The sequence below is a fragment of the Globicephala melas genome, chromosome 17, assembly GCF_963455315.2.
Source record: "Globicephala melas chromosome 17, mGloMel1.2, whole genome shotgun sequence".
Taxonomy (NCBI): domain Eukaryota; kingdom Metazoa; phylum Chordata; class Mammalia; order Artiodactyla; family Delphinidae; genus Globicephala; species Globicephala melas.
In genome coordinates this window covers 63,835,362-63,853,568 of record NC_083330.1, presented here as the reverse complement: position 1 = coordinate 63,853,568, position 18,207 = coordinate 63,835,362, and the positions used below count along the sequence as shown (strand labels likewise).

At 46.7% G+C, this 18,207-nt stretch overlaps 2 protein-coding genes across 8 annotated transcripts in view; one reads left to right on the top strand and one right to left on the bottom strand.

Annotated features, from left to right (window-relative positions):
• The window catches only part of ZHX2 (zinc fingers and homeoboxes 2), a 172,636-nt gene that overhangs the window by 16,473 nt on the left and 137,956 nt on the right, over positions 1-18,207 (bottom strand). The window lies entirely within an intron of this gene.
• The window catches only part of DERL1 (derlin 1), a 125,068-nt gene that overhangs the window by 78,096 nt on the left and 28,765 nt on the right, over positions 1-18,207 (top strand). The window contains exon 9 of one of the 3 annotated variants that reach the window (XM_060287689.1): positions 1,094-1,312. The exons of the other annotated variants lie outside the window; for them this stretch is intronic. Within the exon in view, the coding sequence (XP_060143672.1) occupies positions 1,094-1,297 (204 nt within the window). The 3' untranslated portion in view covers positions 1,298-1,312. Of the gene's footprint in view, positions 1-1,093; positions 1,313-18,207 lie in introns of those variants that run through there. 3 annotated transcript variants of the gene reach the window in all.

The window sequence follows — 18,207 nt, the reverse complement described above, 5'->3', positions numbered from 1 at the left end:
ATCCAGAAAAGGCATCAAAGTATAAAAAAGAAAAACATCGCCCCAAATATCGTAGTTCCTTCATTTCACTTGAACATTTCCCATTTTCACAAACTTTGAGCAAAAGCATGATTAAGAAATGGCTGCATGACATTACATTGTAGGGATATACCATACATGATGTAATTAGCCATTGGACTTTTGTTGGACATTTATTCCTAATTTTTGGCTCTTCTGACAACATTGTAGTCAATACCCTTAGTCCTTATTTCTGAAGTGAAAGCACTGGGTCAAAGGAGGTCAACATTTTACATTCTCTTGACTCATATGGCCAAGTTTTTGCATCATTTGGCCTTTTCGCAGGCAGTGAATGAGTGCCCGACTCACCACTTAGCTTACATGAAATATTACCATGAAAAAGCCTGGCCAATTAGATACGGGAAAACTGCTTTAATATGCTTTGGTGCTTCTCTTGATTGCTAATAAGGGTGAACAGTTTTCAAAGATTCACTTGCCATTTGTATTCTTTTGTGAATTGTGGATTTATGCCATTTTAAAAAAACATACTTTATTATTATTTTTTAAAATCAATTAATTAATTAATTAATTATTTTGGCTGTGCCGGGTCTTAGTTGTGGCACGTGGGATCTTTAGTTGTGGCATGCGGACTTCTTAGTTGCAGCATGCATGCGGGATCTAGTTCCCTGACCAGGGATCGAACCCAGGACCCCTGCATTGGGAGTGCAGGGTCTTACCCACTGGATCACCAGGAAAGTCCCTATGTCATTTTTATATTGTGATGCCCAGTGGTTTTATTATTAATTTATGAGTTCTCTCTATATTAAAAACATTAGTACCTTTCTATATTTGTTGCAAAAATTTTCCAGTCTGTCATTTACCTTTTAGTTTTGCATATGGTATTTTTTCATGTTTTACAGGGAGAAATTTTTCATTTTTAAACGGCAAATTTATCAGTCTTTTCCTCTTGTGGTTTCTTTCATTGTGATTTTACATTTAGAAGGTGATTCCCTGCTTTGATAGCTGAGACCTATTATTCTATGTTTTCTTAGAGTGTTTTGGCTTTATTTTATTTTATTTTTTTTGCATTATGCAGGCCTCTCACTGTTGTGGCCTCTCCCATTGCGGAGCACAGGCTCCGGACGCGCAGGCTCAGCGGCCATGGCTCACGGGCCCAGCCGCTCCGCGGCATGTGGGCTCTTCCTGGACCAGGGCACGAACCCGTGTCCCCTGCATCAGCAGGCGGACTCTCAACCACTGCGCCACCAGGGAAGCGCTTGGCTTTATTTTTTACATATAACTTGTCTGGACTTGAACCGAACTGATCTTGGGGTAAGCTGTGAGATACAATTCTAACCATTTTTCTTGAAAGTTATCAATTATCTCAATAGCATGTATAGTGTTATTTATTTCTCACTAATTTGTGAAGCCACCTTGGCCATACATTAAATTTTTCTGTATACTAGGGTGTTTCTGGATTATCTGTTCTGTACCTCTTATCTAGCTCTTGAGCCTTACACTTCTGCTTCACTTAAATTTTTTTTTGTAGATTAGAGCATGTTTTAACATCTGGTAGAGTGAGTTTCTCTTTATCATTCTTCTTTTGCCAAATAAGTCTGGGTTATTCTGATCACCTATTAATGTAAATCAGTTCTCATGAATCAGAATCATCTGCAAAATAAAATTCTGTTAGAATGTTGATTGGAATTGCATTAAACAAATATTAATTTAGGAGTACAGGAACAATTTGCTTATTATAAGGTAGGTTATGTTAACAGAACCCCCACAGGGGAAGTGATGGGCTGGGCCACGCTGAGTATCTAAATGCATGGGCTTCCATAGAGGATGGCCTTTCATTGTGTGTTTGGAAACAGGGGTAGCCGACATGACATCCGGGGGAAAGGGGATGGAGGAGATAGCATATCCTCTCCCGTCCCTCCCACTGGCCTAGGTTTGAGTTCCACCGAAGAGAGGGCTCAAGGAAGAATTAATGGACTTATTTTCAAGAGCAACCCTCTGGGACTTGGGGCCCCACTTATCTGCTTAGGGGGTCAGGTGACAAACCTGTGCAGGACTCGGGGGAGGGGCATCCCTCCCCTGTGCACCCAGAAATGGCCACTCTGAGGCATTTTCATGCTGGGCAATTTCTTTCTTTCTTTCTTTTTTTAAACACCTTTATTGGAGTATAATTGCTTTACAATTGTGTGTTAGTTTCTGCTTTATAACAAAGTGATGCTGGGCAATTTCATCAGCAGTGGGTAAGGGTCCCTCAGGGCACTGGTGAGGACAGGAGATGGGCACAGCAGAGCAGAGGGGAGCTGTGTCTTTTTGCTGACAACACCCAAATTGACATGTTTAGCCGAACATCAGACTCTTGATTTTCCCCCTCAAACATGGGTCCTGCCCACCCCCCCACCATGTCTACAGCTCTTCATCTCCATCTCTATGGCACACTCAGGCCAAAATCCTCTTTACCTCACCCCCAAATTAGTCCATCAGCGATCCTGTTGACTCTGTCTTCAAAATAAACCCAGTATCGGACCACTTCCATCTCCCGTCTGGAAGCCTCCACAGGCCTCCTGCTTACTTCCTCTCTAGAGCAGCACAGGGATTTTCTTTCTGCTTCTTGATGGGCTTTATTTATGGTTTGAAATTCATTTTGGTACTGAAAAGCAATTAAATGTTATTTTTAATCTCTAAAGGTTTTTTAAAAATCGAAGTATAGTTGGTGTATAATATTATATAAATTACAGGTATACAATGTAGTGATTCACAGTTTTTAAAAGTTATACTCCAGGGGGCTTCCCTGGTGGTGCAGTGGTTGAGAGTCCGCCTGCCGATGCAGGGGACAAGGGTTCGAGCCCTGGTCTGGGAAGATCCCACGTGCCGCAGAGCGGCTGGGCCCGTGAGCCATGGCCACTGAGCCTGCGCGTCCGGAGCCTGTGCTCCGCAACGGGAGAGGCCACAACAGTGAGAGGCCTGCGTACTGCACACACACACACAAAACTTGTAAAAAAAAAAGTTATACTCCATTTATAGTACTACAAAATATTTGCTGTATTCCTCATGGCGTACAATATATCCTTGTAGCTTATTTTATGACTAACAGTTTGTACCTCTTAATCCTCTCCTCCTATCTTGCCCCTCCCCCTTCCCTCTCCCCACTGGTAACCACTGGTTTGTTCTCTGTGAGTCTGCTTCTTTTTTTTTTTTTTTTTTTGCGGTATGCGGGCCTCTCACTGCTGTGTCCTCTCCCGTTGCGGAGCACAGGCTCTGGACGCGCAGGCTCAGCGGCCATGGCTCACGGGCCCAGCCACTCCGCGGCACGTGGGATCTTCCCGGACCGGGGCACGAACCCTTGTCCCCTGCATCGGCAGGCGGACTCTCAACCATTGCGCCACCAGGGAAGCCCGAGTCTGCTTCTTTTTCGTTATACTCACTAGTTTGTTGTACTTTTTAGATTCTACATATAAGTGATTTGTGTTTGTCTTTCTCTGTCTGGCTTACTTCACTGAGCACAATACCCTCCAAATCCATCCATGGTGTTGCAAATGGTAAAATTTCATTCTTTTTAAGGCTGAGTAGTATTCCATTGTGTGTGTGTGTGTGTGTGTGTATCACATCTTCTTTATCCATTTATCTGTTGATGGACACATAGGTTGCTTCCATATCTTGGCTATTGTAAATAATGCTGCTATGAACACTGGGGTGCATATATCTTTTCAAATTAGTACTTTTTTTTTTTTTTTTTACAAAATATACGCAGGAGTGGAATTGCTGGGTCATATGGTAGTTCTATTTTTAGTTTTTGAGGAACATCCATACCATTCTCCACAGTGGCTGCACCAATTTACATTCCCACCAACAGTGCATGAGGGTTCCCTTTTCTTCATATCCCTGCCAACATTCGTTATTTGTATTCTTTTTGATGATAGTCATGCAGAGGGAGATTTTAAGGTAGGAATCAGTTTAGGACACTGTTCTGCATGAAGCCCTCTCTTGGGTCCCATCAGAGTGAACTCCAACCCCGGCCCGTTCTGGTCCCTGCTCCCCTCCCCACTTGCCCCATCACTCCGGCTGCTGGAACAGGTGTATCCCTTCCATCACAGGGCCTTTGCCAGGAAGTCCACTCCTAGAGCTCCTCGTTTTTCACGGCTCCATGTGAAAGTCACCCTTCCACAGAGAGGCCTTTCCTGACCACCATTCCATGTAAAATACTGCCTCTCCCAGTTCCCCAGTCACTCTCTCCCTGCTTTCCTTTCTTCATAGCACCATATATATATATATATATATATATATATATATAGTCATTGAGATATAACTGATTTACAATGTTGTGTTAGTTTCAGGTGTACAGCAAAATTGTTCAGTTATACAGATATATATATATATATATATATATATATATATAGGGTTTTTCTGTAAGATCTTACAGAAAAACCCAAACAAACTTTTTGGCCAACCCAATATATATATATATATTCCTTTTCAGATTCTTTTCTATTATAGGTTTTTATAAGATATTGAGTATAGTTCCCGGCATAGCACTTTTTAATATTCAAAATTTACTTATATATTTTTGTGGTTAAAGGAAGAGGCAGGAGAGAGTATCTACCCATCTTCTCCTAATACAGCAGCCACTGGCCACATGTGCCTCTTTACATTTACATTAATTAAAATTAAATAAAATCTAAGATCCGTTTTCAGTTGCACCAGGCACATTCCGAGTGCTCAGTAGCTGCACGTGGCTGGTGGCTACTGTATTAAGCAATGCGGGCCATCGCTCTCATTGAGGGATGTTCTACCGGACGGCGCTGTTCTAGAATATAAACTCCACAAAGGCAGGAACTCTTCACTGTGATTTCCCCGGAACCTAGAGCGGTATTTGGTCCCCAGTATGCTTTCCATAAAGACTGGCTGAACGTTAAATTAACTGCAGAGTGGCTACCCTGAGGGAACTGCTGCTGATGCAGACCAGTGATGTACGGGAACATCTCTCGTGGACGCTCAGTGATGTGGGTGCGTGCACGTGTATTGCGTGCATGTACATTGCACGTGTGTGCGCGCACACACGAACATGCCTGCACTTGCACGTATGTGCACATGTTGCACGTGTTGTGTGTGCATGCGCACAAGCCTGCACCTGCACGTATGTGCACGTGTGTGTGTGCACGTGTGAATGTGTGTGAGTGTGCACGAGGGCTTCTATGAGCGGAGGAACTCGGTAAGGGAAAGGAGGTCCTACAGTTCTGTAGGGGTTACCACTGACGTAGCAGAACGTGGCCAAATCTTTGCCGCCTATCCAAGAGGCCTGGGCCTTTGAATTATGATTTTTAAAAGAGAGGGAGCAGAAGTCGACTTTTCTTTTGCAGAACAAAGAAATTGGGCAGGAATAGGTGCAGGGGAGAGCAGAGACTTTTTCATAGAAACTCCTTTATCTAGAATTATTTAAATCTGTTGACAAGTGAGGCCAAGAAATGAGCCAAATTTGTGGTGAAATATCCTAAAAGCTTTTTGATGTTCTAAGAACTGTGGTTCAGAATAGACGGTATCTTCTAAAACGTATTTGGCAACCAGGGGTGAAAACCACAGCAGATTAAAAAGAAGGGAAGATGAAGGAAGGAAAGAGAGGGGTGGGGAGGGCTCAGAAAACAGTGAGCCTTTGAAGAATTCCTCTCCCAAGGTCCCCCCAGTGAAGCTGCAAGAACCACTGCCCTTGGAAGAATAATCCGAGCACAACAAGGGGGTGAGTGTCTGCAGAGCAGTGGAGACTTGGCGTCTGTCTTTCTGAAAGTCTGTGAGCCACCAGTGAGGGGACCAGCGCCACGAGGCCTGCTACTCGCTGGCGTGAAGGCTGCATATTTCTGGCCAAGTCTTCAGGTTCAGGTGTACACTTGCCCAAGTTAGCAAAAATAAAAAACAAATGAATGCATGAATAAAATGCACGTTAAAACTCCGACACAGTCCCTTCCGTGGCGGGTGGTGAGTATCCCAGCAGACCGGCTCCATGTCGCGGGCCTCGCCCTGGGCCAGTTTCCCGGCGGGTCTGAACTGCGTGCAGGCACGTTCTGTACCGACCTGAAAACACTCCACTTCAAAGCAGCACCGAGTGGTCCCCAGGCTGCTCCAGCCACCGTGCTGAGGGCCGAGCGGTAGGTGGGGAGCCTCAGAGCCAATCCCTGCCCTTGGGGGGAGTGGCCCGAGCAGATTAGAACTAAACACCATTGTGTTTAAGATCCTGGTGCCCAGAAGGAGGGGAGAGGTGAGAAGTTTCCTTCCTCTATGGCTCTTCTCCATCATGCCTCTTTCTGTCTTGAATCCCACCCCTCACAGCACAACTAAGAGCATCACACGTACATGTTACACGGAGAAGGAACCCAAACACCAAGTACAGACTCTTGCCTCCTTTGCCTGTTTTTGTGATTGATTGGATTTTTTTTAATATAAATTTATTTATTTATTTTTGGCTGCATTGGGTCTTCGTTGTTTTGTGCAGGCTTTCTCTAGTTGTGGCAAGAGGGGGCTACTCTTCGTTGCGGTGCGTGGGCTTCTCATCGCGGTGGCTTCTCTTGTTGCGGAGCACGGGCTCTAGGCGCATGGGCTTCGGTAGTTGTGGCTCGTGGGCTGTAGAGCACAGGCTCAGTAGTTGTGGCTTATGGGCTCTAGAGCGCAGGCTCAGTAGTTGTGGCGCACGGGCTTAGTTGCTCCGCGGCATGTGGGATCTTCCCGGACCAGGGCTTGAACCCGTGTCCCCTGCATTGGCAGGTGGATTCTTAACCACTGCACCACCAGGGAAGCCCCGATTGACTGGATTTTCCTTTTATCCACTATGGTATTTATTATGTGCCACAAAGAAACCCCAACTAGTGAGAAATGACACCACCTTGGAATAGATAATATGTAAGGAAAGTGGCCAGCCTGTATAGACAATTATGAACAACTCGTTCCTGGATGTCTGTGCAGGGCTCTCCCGTCACCACTTGGTGCTTCTTCAGTCATCATTCTTCCTGTTGTGAGTGGAATGCAATTCGATTAGAACCCTATTTACTGAATATGGGTTTGGGCCAGAACCCTGTGGATACGGGGCATACAAAGATGAAGAAACCATGGTTCTTGTCCTCAAGGAGTTCACAGCTGGTGTATTAGTCAGCTCGGGCCGCCATTACAAAGTGCACAGACTGGGCGGCTTAAACCTCAAAAATTTTTTTCTCACGGTTCTGGAGGCTAGAAGTCCGGGACCAAGATGTCTGCAGGGTTCGTTTCTTCTGAAGCCTCCCCGCTTGGCTGCAGATGGACCCCTTCTCACCGTGTCCTCACATGGTCTCCCTTCCGTGCGTGCCTATCTCTAATCTCCTCTTCTTACGAGGACACCCGTCAGACTGGACTAGGGCCCACGCTGAGGACTTCATTTAAGGTGACTTAATCCCCTCTTTAAAAACCTTATCTCCAAATATAGCCACATTCTGAGGGTTGGGATTCCAATGTATGAATTTGGGTGGGGACACAATTTAGCCCTTCACAGCTGGGCGGGGCAGGGCCATCTGAATACCCCTCGATGGCACACGGTGATCCCCACGTGCAGCCCTCAAATCCTGTCCGAGAGCCTATGAGTGCCAGACACACTTGTAGGTCCTGAGGATGCAGGAGTGAGCAGACAGGAACCTCTGCTCTTGTGGAGCTCACATTCACACGAATAAACAAGCAGAAGCCGACACTGATAAGCACAAAGGAGAAAAGTCAAGCAGAGAAGAGGATGGGGTGGGAAATGAGGTGACCTATGATTATTTTATCTTATTGAAGTGTAGTTGATTTACAAAGTTGTGTTACTTTCTACTGTACAGCAAAGTGATTCAGTTATGTGTGTGTGTGTGTGTATATATATATATATATATATATATATATTCTTTTCTATTACGGTTTATCACAGGATATTGAATATAGTTCCCTGTGCTATGCAGTATGACCTTGTTGTTTATCCATTCTATATATAATAGTTTGCATCTGCTAACTCCAAACTCCCAATCCATCCCTCCCCCATGCCCCCTCCCCCTTGGCGACCATAAGTCTGTTCTCTACATCTGTGAGTCTGTTTCTGTTTCCTAGATAAGTTCATTTGTGTCATATTTTAAATTCCACATATAAGCGATGTCATATGGCATTTGCCTTTCTCTTTCTGACTTATTTCACTTAGTATGATAATCTCTAGGTCCATCCATGTAGCTGATAATGGCATTGTTTCATTCTTTTTCATGGCTGAGTAGTATTCCGTTGTATATATGTACCACATCTTCTTTATCCATTCATCTGTCAATGGACATTTAGGTTGCTTCCATGTCTTGGCTATTGTGAATAATGCTGCAATGAATATTGAGGTGCATGTATCTTTTCAAATTATGGTTTTCTCCAGATATATGCCCAGGAGTGGGATTGCAGGATCATATGGCAACTCTACTTTTAGTTTTTTGAGGAACCTCCATACTGTTTTCCATAGTGGCTGCACCAACTTATATTCTCACCAACAGCGTAGGAGGGTTCCCTTTTCTCCACACCCTCTCCAGACTTTGTTATTTGTAGACATTTTGATGATGGCCATTCTGACTGATGTGAGGTGGTACCTCATTGTAGTTTTGATTTGCATTTCTCTAATAATTAGTGATGTTAAGTATCTTTTCATGTGCCTGTTGGCCATCTGTACATCTTTTTTAGAGAAATGTCTATTTAGGTCTTCTGCCCTGCCCATTTTTCTTTTTTTTTTTAAATTTAATTTCATTTTTTAAATTATTTTTTTAAACATCTTTATTGGAGTTTAATTGCTTTACAATGGTGTGTTAGTTTCTGCTTTATAACAAAGTTATCAGCCATACATATACATATATCCTCATATTTCTGCCCATTTTTCAATTGGGTTGTGTGTCTTCTCAATATTGAGTTGTATGAGCTGTTTGTATATTTTGGAAATTAAGCCCTTGTTGGTTGCATCATTTGCAAATATTTTCTCTCAGTCTTTAGGTTGTCTTTTTGTTTTGTTTATGGTTTCCTTTGCTGTGCAAAAGCTTATAAGTTTGATGAGGTCCCACTTGTTTATTTTTGTTTTTATTTCTATTGCCTTGGGAGACCGACCTAAGAAAACATTGGTAAGATTTATGTCAGGGCTTCCCTGGTGGCACAGTGGTTCAGAGTCCACCTGCCAATGCAGGGGACATGGGTTTGTGCACCGGTCCGGGAAGATCCCACATGCCGCAGAGCAGCTGGGCCCATGGGCCATGGCCACTGAGCCTGAGCGTCCGGAGCCTGTGCTCTGCAAAGGGAGAGGCCACAACAGTGAGAGGCCTGCGTATCGCAAAAAAAAAAAAAAAAAAAAAAAAAAAATTTATGTCAGAAAATGTCTTGCCTATGTTCTCTTCTCAGAGTTTTATGTTGTCATGTCTTTTTTAAAAAAAACTTTTATATTTATTTATTTATTTGGCTGATCCAAGTCTTAGTTGCAGCATGTGGGATCTTTGTTGTGGCATGTCGGATCTTTCAGTTGTGGCACGCTGGATCTTCACTGCAGCATGCGGACTCTAAGTTGAGGCATGCGGGCTCTTGTGGCATGTGAACTCTTAGTTGCGGCATGTGGGATCTGGTTCCTTGACCAGGGATTGAACCCGGGCCTCCGGCATTGGGAGCATGGAGTCTTAACCACTGGACCACCAGGGAAGTCCCTGTCATGTCATTTTTTTTAAAGTCTTTATTGAATATTGCTTCTGTTTTATGTTTTGGTGTTTTGGCAGCAAGGCATGTGGGATCTTAGCTCCCCAACCAGGGGTTGAACCTGCACCCCCTGCATTGGAAGGCGAAGTCTTAACCACTGGACCACCAGGGAAGTCCCTGTCATATCTTATATTTAAGTCTTTAAGACATTTTGAGTTTATTTTTGTGTATGGTATGAGGGTGTGTTCTAACTTCATTGATTTATATGAGGCTGTCCAAATTTCCCAACACCGCTTGCTGAAGAGATGGTTTTTTCTTCGTTCTATATTCTTGCCTCCTTTGTCAAAGATTAATTGAACATAGGTATGTGGGCTTACTTCTGGGCTTTCTATTCTGTTCCATTGATCCCTATGTCTGTTTTAGTGCCAATACCATGCTGTTTTGATTACTGTAGCTTTGTAGTATAGTATGAAGTCTGGGAGAGTTATGCCTCCTGCTTTGTTCTTTCTCCTCAGGATTGCTTTGGCAATTCTGGGTCTTTTGTGGTTCCATATGAATTTTAGGATTATTTGTTCTAGTGCTGTGCAAAATGCCACAGGTAATTTGATAGGGAACCTATTAAATCTGTAGATTGCTTTGGGTAGTGTGGGGCGGCCTGTGATCTTAAGCAGAGAGGCCAGGGACTCCTTCTGTGAGAAAGCCTCACTGGAGCATTCAGACATTGCAGACACAAGGAAGAGAAAGAGTTTATGAAACACAGAGGAGGCCGAACTTAATTGTGTAGGACAGGCAGGAAAAGGATGCTAAAGGCTTCACAGGGGAGGTAACTTTCTTCTTAAAAGAAAACGGTCTTGACTATGATTAATTGAAATTTTCCCTACTTTGTTGATGAACCCTCATAACAACCCTGCAAAGCAGTGGTCATTAGCCTCAATTGATGGAAGAGAGAACCCAGGCCAGGGAGGATAATTGCCTTGCCCAAGGTCACATGACTAGTTCATGGCAGAGGTGGGATTTAAACAAAGTCCACTCAAGCTGCAGCCGTTCTCTCTGCACACTGCACAGCCTCCCTGGGTAAACAGGGCTCCAAAGGCGGAGTTGGATCCTGCCGAGAGAATGAGAGTGATTCCAAGTAGAGGAACAGAGTACTGCCAGGCAGAGGACACAGCAACAGCAAGGAAATGTCAGAGGAATGACAAGGACTGAGGCTAAAGGGCAGGCGTGAGGGCAGCCCAGAAGTGCCTGACAAGTCAGGTTGGGCTAGATTGTGAAGGGCCATGCTTAGGAGGTAGGATTTCATTCTGCTGGTGAAGGAGTTGCAAGGCCTTTTAGGCAGGATCATGGAAGCAGCAGGGTCTGGGAGATAAGTTTGGGGGGGTGGGGATGGCAGGAAAAGAAGGCACAGTAATGAAGGTAATCCCCAAGCCAAACAGATGAATAATCATCTTTAACCTCAAGTTCAATAGTCAGGGCCCAGGCTGCTAAGAGACATCCCTCTCTCCAGTCTTTAGGTTTGCTCTTTAAGTAGATGTTGAGGGCTCTTCACTTTGTATTTGGAACTATCTCCCATTCAGTTTGGACTTCCTTCTCCACCAAGGAGTGGCTGGATAATTTGGGTTTAAATGTGGCAAAACGGATTCTCCCTTAATCATTTTCCCGGTAACAATGATGGCGAACATTCACTGAAAGCTTAGTATGTGCCGAGTGCTAAGTGTTTCATTTCTCAAAAACCCTATGTAGACACTGAAGCTCAGAGAGGTTAAGGAGCGTGGCCATGGTCACACAGCCTGGAGCAGTAGAGTTGGGATACAGATCTTTAAGTGTAGGCAAATCACCCGGTGATCTTGTTAAAATACAGATTTGGATTCAGTAAGTCTGGGGTGGGACTGACATTCTGCATTTCTAACAAACTCCTAGGTAAGGATGACACTGCATGGGTGGAAGGCTCTCCAGGTGAGCACTTTCCCGCTGTCTTCCCCTTGGTCTCCCTCCTCCCCACTCTGCTCATTTCCAGACATAGGGCACTAGCATTTCCTGACCTTTCCTGGGAGTGACCTGTGGCCCTCAGGGGGAGGAAGAATGGGTCAAACTGTCAAATCAGCCCCTGGAAACTGTTTGCAAGGTGGCTTCCACATAGCCTGGCTGTCAGATGAGGGAAATGTCCAGGCCTTGACCTCCCTAGGGAGGCTCTGGGGAAGGTGAAGAGTCAGTCAGACTGCAGAGGCCCCCTGTGGCCGGGGTCTCTAGCCCGAGGGGGGTCAGAGGTTGGATTTAGTGGAGGAGCCTGGGGCCCTCGGGGGAGGGTGGGTGGGCACACGTGCCACTCTCAAGGAATCACACCTTCAGGCTCCGGCGGGACGCCACTTCTGATTTCAGAGCTTTTCACTGGGGCTGTCAGAGGAAATAACGGGACTGTCTCTGAACTTTCAAAGGAAGCATCTTGTCAAGACATCAAAGCCCAGAAGGATGCTTTTAGCTTTGCTGGGTCTTCTGACAGAGCTGTTAACAGATTCTGCCACAGTTCATTAAGGGTAGATCTTTTGTGTGTGTGTGTGTGTGTGTGTGTGTGTGTATGATTGTTCTTTTATGTTTTAAAGTCACAACATTGTCCTCACTGCACTGCACCCCAGAAGAAGGAATTCTGATGGGCAGGTATGTTATGATGGTGATGGTTGCGGGGAGATAGGTGGAGAAAGGAATGGGATGCAGGGATCCTGGGTTTTGCTCTAAGCTCCCAGCTCTCTCCTCATCTGTCTCCATCCTTGTCTCCATTTATCCCAGCTGTTAAATGGGAGAGGCTTTTGAAGTGTCACTGGTGACCCTGAGTTAATTCCTGAGCTTTACTGATTTCTCCCAAGCTTACCTGAAATCTAAACTTGAATTTTGGGGGTGGGCCTATAGGGTGGCCCCCAAACCATCAGATGCCACCTGGGGTGCTTTGTAAAAATGCCCATTCCTGAGCCCCAGTCCAGACTTATTAATCCCAAGCATCCAGGAGCAGGCCCAGGAATCTGCATTTTTAGCAAGCAGCCACCATGACCGATGGGCAGCCAGGTTCAGTGGCCTCGGCACGAAGCCATCAGTTGGCCTCTCCTGATTCAGAAGTGGTTGGGCTCAGGCCAACCCTGCGCCGTGAAGATGGGAAATATTCCTCGCTGCGTTCTGTGCTGGACCAGGATAAATTAGCGTGCTCCCCGGGGAATGACAGTTCGGAGGATGATGCAGAAATGGGGGAAGAATTGTACAAAGGAACGATGCTGGAAGAGAAAAGAACACAGAATACAGGGCACTCGATAATGGAGCGTAAGACATCTTTAGAAACAACAGGGTACATAGCAGCAGAGTCGGTGGCTGGGGAGGTGAGCTTTAAGAAGCTGTTTCCCATTATCTCTGTGCTTAACTTTTTTTTTGTTTTTTGCGATACGCGGGCCTCTCACTGCTGTGGCCTCTCCCATTGCGGAGCATAGGCTCCAGATGCACAGGCTCAGCGGCCATGGCTCACGGGCCCAGCCGCTCCGCGGCATGCAGGATCCTCCCGGACTGGGGCACGAACCCGTGTCCCCTGCATCGGCAGGTGGACTCTCAACCACTGCGCCACCACGGAAACCCTGTGCTTAACTTTCCTTGCTCAGTTTCGCAGACTTTTTTTTTTTTTTTTTTGAAGTAAGGAAGGGTTTGCTGATCTGGTCAAATGTAGGCAGGATAATGTAGTCACAAGATGCCATTTACATGCATAATCTTTATCATTCCCACAACACCCACAGACGGTGATGCTCTCCATTTCACAGATAAGGAAACCGAGGCTCCGAGAGGTTAACTGGCTTGCTGAGGAGGGTGGAGCCCCGACCATCCTTGGCTGTACACCCACTGCTGGGTCCCGGTAACACACAGTTGCTAATGGTTAACAATTCCATTTCCTGACACTGGGTCTATAAATTAGGTTCCTCACAAATTCTGAGTGGCTCTTCCCCACTGGGAGTGTTCAAAAGAGTAAGCTTTTAATTGAATTGTAATGTCTTTTTCAACTTGCTACTCCGAGATGCTCTCTTATTAGGTGGAAGAAAGCTTGCGTGGTCTCTTCCAGCCAAAAATTTTCAGTGGATGAAATGAAATTCATGAAATGAAATGGTGACATTAGCGTCATCATGCATTTAGGTGACACAGAGCTCTGAGAGGAGGCTGGGGTCCTGCTAGCAGTGGGTAGGAGTGGTGACTTGAGGTGGGGTAGGAAGTACGCAGGGACAAAGAAAGCCGGCCGCGCCTGAGAAGGCAGGTCCATTTTGGGCCCACGTGAGCCTGGGGCCCAGAATTTACTTTTACTCAAAGCAATGAATTCCAATGGCTGTCCTGCTCCCCCTTAGTTCCCACCACTAGTGCCCACGTGGTGGGTGGAAGGGGACACAGGCTGGAACCAGGCCTCCCGGTTTGAATCCTGGCTCTGCCACTTACTAACAGCAGTCCGCCCTTCTCTGGCCACAGCTGGGATGCCCACTGCCCAGGTCCCGAACCCACATGCGGCCTGGAGAACACCAACCACAGCACGCTCGTTCACTGTTGCCAGGCTCAGTCCTTGCGTCTGTGAAATGGGTGGATCTCCACCTGCAGGGTTGGACTGAATGAGACGCTTTAAAGCTGGCACGATCTGGTTCCCTAAAAGGGTGACTTTAATGAGTGAGCTGGCATTAGTGATGAGGGACTTGACAAAGTGAGGTTCAGAGGTACCGTTCTGCCCCTCGTCCTTCTCAGGTCCCCCTGGGAGCATCCTGACCTTTTCCCCCACAGCCCCTCAGCTGCCAATCCCCGTGCCAGGTGCTGTGTGTTTACACGCGCTCATCTCACCTGAGTCATACTGCTCCGACATACTCATCTTCTGTTCATACCCACAGAAATTTCTATGGCAACTGTGCCAATATCTTTAATTCTCCCAACTTTCCCTCTCGGTTTTAGTAGAAGATTTTGCTTTCTATCTTGCTGAGAAGATCAAGGTCACTTTCTTCCCCATCTCCACACTCGTCTCTTTTCTCTCTACATCGGAGGAGGTAGCGGGTCTCCCTGTTATAAGTTAACCCATCCACCTAGCCTCGAGGCCTGCCCTCTGCTCCCCAGGGACCCTAGCCCAGCACTCATCGGCTCCCTCAACTCTTATCTCCCGTCACTGGATCCCCTTCCCTTTGGGTTATGAGCACCTCGGTTTGCCATTTCCCTAAAAAAGTAGACGAAAGCAAAACAAACATGAAAAGCAACATCAAAGTTCCCAAAGCTGCTCAATTCCACCATCGTCTGCACGTTATTATGCAACTCCTGCTTCCTAGGGCAGAGGCTCCCGAGTGAAAGAGACTGGCCTTCTGGGTCTGGCGCCACCACTCACTGGCGTGTGAACCTGGACAAGTTACACCCGTCCTCCGAAGCCTCAGCCTTTCCATCAGTAATCTGGGGATGAAAATGGTACCCATGGGGTGCTGGGGTGCTCGAAGGGGTGCTGACAGTATCCAGTGAGCTCTCTGCGCACAGCATTTGCCTCCGGGCCCCAAATACAATAAGCTCTGGGCCTGCAACGCAGGGACGGTACCTGCTGTTAAGATCATGTAACCATCAAACATCTCAAAGGAAGTTCGAGATGACTGCTGTCCGCCCCTCCTGTTACTGCCCCGTTCATCCCTCACCTCTGCGCATTCTGTCCTCCTTGCTCTGTCGACGCTTTTCTCTTAAACTGCCAAATATATCCCGCATCACTGCCTCTGTGGGGCAAACTGCCTTCCTTAAATCGCCTCCCCTTGGCTCTCCTGGGTGGTGCCCCTTGTTCTCGTCCTGGCAGCTCCTACTTTGCTTCCTCATCCATTTTCTGCTGTCACCTCCATGCTCTGGGCCTCTTCTCATCCCTCTCCTCTCCATTGTCCTTGGTGATCTCACCCATCCCAAAGCGCTAAACTCACCCTTACAGACAGACGTCTACCAAACGAGCCTTTCTAGCCCCAGCTCCTCTTTGCAGAGCCCCAGACCTTCCTTTCCCACCTCTAGCTGACAGCGAGGACAGGCTACATGGACTTGTAACCGGACAAACGCTGGAGCAGCCGCTCTCCACTGAAACACGATGTTTTGAACAAGACCAAGATGATTCATGAAGACCAAGGAAAATAATACATGAATTCAAAACAAAAAAAAAATGCACAATCCACTCCCACGCAGTTGAACAGACTCTGCTCCGTCACCCCCACCTGGAAGGTGGCTCTAAAGAGGAAATTTGGTCTTGGCGCCTCTTCCGAGCGTGGCTTCTGTGTGTCTCTGACCCTCACCGGGAGCCTCAACTTGAACACGTGTAGAACCAAGCTCCCCACCTGTCTCCCAAACCCGATCTTTCCGTAACACTCCTCATTCCCAACGGAAGCATCCCGGTCTTCTTAGTCATTCGGGCTGGAAACCCAGATTCCTCTTGCTCTCCACTCCCTCCCCACCCCACAGTTAATTATGTCCCAGGCCCTCCCAACTCTGCTTCCACAATGGCATCCTTCATTCCTCCGCTCCAGGCAGGGTCCCCCCTCCTGGCTTCTCCCAGCAGCTGCAATGACTCCCTACAGCCTGGCCTGGCCTCTGGGCTTCACCTGGCTGTGGCAGGCACTGCCTGTCCGGCAGCCCTTCCTCCTCTGGCCAGGGCAGTCCACTTCTTTCTAGAGAAAGACCCCCACCCACTCGTGGCCCCTGTGGATCCTCCAGCAGTGGGCGTGTGATTTGGTCCTGACCACTCAGTACATCATGTCCCCCCACGAGAGTGAGTGATTTAAGGAGTGGCCTGACGACCCGAGTGGGGCGGTCGGAACCAGCTGAGTTGAGAGGTGCAGAGGCCCCATCACATCCCTCTGCATGCCGCCACGCCTGAATCTGACGCACGCGTGGGCCTTCCCTTCCGGCAGTTTGCGTACGCCAGTCTGATGGGCTTTCTGGCACCCATGACTGAAAACGTCCTGACAGACGCGGATTCAGGCCAACCTCCTCGCTGCCACCTTTCTTTCTAAGACGGCAATCCTCAGTCTTTCCCTGACAGTAGACGTGCTAGGTGACATGCCCGTTTGCAACGTTCTCTCACTCTTGTCATGTTGGGTATCATTCCACACCATTCTCTTTCCCTTAAGAAAGAATCTCAGGATGTTAGCGGGAGTGCCATTCATATAGGGCTAACCTGGAGTCCTTGCTAATCAATAAAAGTATATCCTAAACAAACGTCAGTGCTCTGTTTTCAGAAACAGATCTCTTGCCACTGCCTATGTCACAACTAATGCCATGATTAAACGTCATGTCTCTAAACGTGAATCTGACCATGTCATCCTCATCTTCAAAACCTCCTTAGGAGTATTGGGAACTGACTGTGAGCGGTGCTTTCTGCCACCCAATTTCACCTCAGTGCTCCATTCCTGTCCTACAGCAGTCCTGGTGTTTTAAAAGGGAAATACAGCAGAAGACCTATTCTTTGGAAGCAGAAACATGGACCTTGGAAAAGAGAACACAGCTCAGATGTTCATTCATTCATTCACTCATTCATACATTCATTCATTCCTTCATTCCTTCTTGAGTGCCTGCTCTATGCCAGACACTGCTTTGATACTCAGGAAATAAGACATAAGATTCCTGCTTTCAAGGTGCCCACGATCTAGGAGGGGGAGACAGAAAATTGAAAACAAAGAACTTGTAGATAGTGGTTAAGTATTTACTCTGCAAAGAGTTCTTAAAAATGATGTGACGGGGGCTTCCCTGGTGGCGCAGTGGTTAAGAATCCGCCTGCCGATGCAGGGGACGCGGGTTCGAGCCCTGGTCCAGGAAGATCCCACATGCCGCGGAGCAACTAAGCCCGTGCGCCACAACTACTGAGCCTGCGCTCTAGAGCCCGCGAGCCACAACTACTGAGCCCACGAGCCACAACTACTGAAGCCCGCGCGCCTAGAGCCCGTGCTCCACAACGAGAAGCCACCGCAATGAGAAGTCCACGCACCACAATGAAGAGTAGCCCCCGCTCGCCACAACTAGAGAAAGCCCACATGCAGCAATGAAGACCCAACGCAGCCAAAAATAAATAAATAAAATAAATACATTTAAAAAGAAAAAAGAAAAAAAAATGATGTGACGGTGACTTAAAGACCTACTTTCATTTTTTTTTTTTTTTTTGCCGTGCCACCTGCCTTGTGGGATTTTAGTTCCCCAACCAGGGATCGAACCCCAGCCCTTGACAATGAGAGCTTGGAGTCCTAATCACTGGCCCACCAGGGATTCCCCAAGACCTACTTTCAAGGAGGTAATCAGGAAAGCCTCTTTGAGGAGAGGACATCTAAGCTGAGCTCTTCATATCAAGAAACAGTAAACTTGACACAGTAACGAGTATCAATGAAAACAGAGGCAGAGACTCCCTGACTACCTGTGACATTTGAAGTTCACTGCAAAGTAATTTTCAAATTATTCAGTTATTATTTAAAAATTATATTCCCTCTCAAAATACTTTTTTGGGAAAGGTCTTAAAAAGCTGCATTGAAA